The 1,797-nt window shown below is 56.6% G+C and overlaps 1 protein-coding gene across 1 annotated transcript in view; it reads left to right on the top strand.

Annotated features, from left to right (window-relative positions):
• The window catches only part of LOC108798044 (G protein-activated inward rectifier potassium channel 4-like), a 9,664-nt gene extending 7,998 nt beyond the window's left edge, over positions 1-1,666 (top strand). The window contains exon 2 of the mRNA XM_018569748.1: positions 1,346-1,666. Within this exon, the coding sequence (XP_018425250.1) occupies positions 1,346-1,626 (281 nt within the window). The 3' untranslated portion in view covers positions 1,627-1,666. The remainder of the gene's footprint in view (positions 1-1,345) is intronic.
• Positions 1,667-1,797: the final 131 nt, after the last annotated feature.

The raw sequence follows: 1,797 nt of genomic DNA, 5'->3' as shown, positions 1-1,797 counted from the left end.
TTTTATAGATAATGTCCCCAAAATCCCATCGTGGGATCTGTAATTCAATGTAGAAGCAGTTTGGGGGTCTCTGGTCTCTCCAACACCTGAAACATGTCACGTCTTTCCTCATTTACTGTCTGTAGCTTTCCCGTGTAGCTCGCGGTATGTCACAGACGTGATTTATCGGGATGTCCGCGTGTGCCGTGTATTCGGGGAGCTGAATTCCGGACAAATCGATTTGTACCTCTGTCCATGCGGTGCTAAGATTTGTACAGCTCTACCGCACAGCACGGCCCTGTCTAGCAAGGCTGGGGACCCGACATTCCACTTCTGGTGTGAGAGGCAGCGGCTCCGTTTATGTTGTGTTCTAGAGAGATGCGTGTTATAGAAAACCTCCACCGACAGAGAGAGAGACCCCGCATACATAGAGAGGGAGGACCGCCTACTGTACAGAGAGAAGGGAGATCCCCAACATTCACCCTGTGTGTGTCCAGAGAGAAGGGAGATCCCCAACATTCACCCTGTGTGTGTCCAGAGAGAAGGGAGATCCCCAACATTCACCCTGTGTGTGTCCAGAGAGAAGGGAGATCCTCAACATTCACCCTGTGTGTATCCAGAGAGAAGGGAGATCCTCAACATTCACCCTGTGTGTATCCAGAGAGAAGGGAGATCCTCAACATTCACCCTGTGTGTATCCAGAGAGAAGGGAGATCCTCAACATTCACCCTGTGTGTATCCAGAGAGAAGGGAGATCCTCAACATTCACCCTGTGTGTGTCCAGAGAGAAGGGAGATCCTCAACATTCACCCTGTGTGTATCCAGAGAGAAGGGAGATCCTCAACATTCACCCTGTGTGTAGAAGAGTTTGAGTCTTCACTTCCATAAGCAGTCAGTCATGTAGATGGAGAGCGCAGCCCCCGTTGCGGCCCCGTCCTGTCAGTTGAATTCCCCTTTTGAATTATGAAGAATGAACGTGCGTGTGGGGGTGCTGCGCTCTGCCCTCATGCGTGTGGGGTGCTGCGCTCTGCCCTCATGCGTGTGGGGTGCTGCGCTCTGCCCTCATGCGTGTGGGGTGCTGCGCTCTGCCCTTGTGCGTGTGGGGTGCTGCGCTCTGCCCTCGTGCGTGTGGGGTGCTGCGCTCTGCCCTCGTGCGTGTGGGGCGCTGCGCTCTGCCCTCGTGCGTGTGGGGCGCTGCGCTCTGCCCTCGTGCGTGTGGGGTGCTGCGCTCTGCCCTCATGCGTGTCCAGCAGTTGCTGCCCTATAGATATAAATGGCGGCCCCCCATGTGCAGGTGAATGTTCCGGGGCCGCCGTCCCCGGCTCTCACACAAGCTGACTGTCCTTGTTTTTTGCCGTCTCTTTAGGAATGACGTGCCAGGCGCGCTCCTCCTACGTGCGCACAGAGGTCTTGTGGGGACACCGCTTCACCCCGGTCCTGTCCCTAGAGAAGGGCTTCTATGAGGTGGACTACACGACCTTCCACGATACCTACGAAACCCCCACCCCGGGCTGCAGTGCCAAGGATCTGGACGCCCTCCACGGAGATCGGCTCTTCTACCCTCTGTACACTCCGCAAAGGAACAAGGGGGCGCAAAACGGAGCGCCCCGATCCGAGGACACCAAGCTGACCACACAACCAGACTGAGCTCCTCCTCCTCGCATGGGGTCTGCTGCCCCCTCCGGGGTGGGAGGCTCTTCTACATGGACTGGACTTGGGTTGGGTCATGGAAGGTGTGACCACTGATGGCTTCCTATTGTACGGTGATCTCCGAGGGTCACGGACACGGGGGCGGGTCAGAGCGACACACAGATGATG

The sequence above is a fragment of the Nanorana parkeri genome, unplaced genomic scaffold, assembly GCF_000935625.1.
Source record: "Nanorana parkeri isolate BGI_ZX_2015 unplaced genomic scaffold, ASM93562v1 scaffold1388, whole genome shotgun sequence".
NCBI classification, from domain to species: Eukaryota; Metazoa; Chordata; class Amphibia; order Anura; family Dicroglossidae; genus Nanorana; species Nanorana parkeri.
Note: the sequence above shows the minus strand (reverse complement) of the source record. Positions and strands in the feature narration are given on the sequence as shown.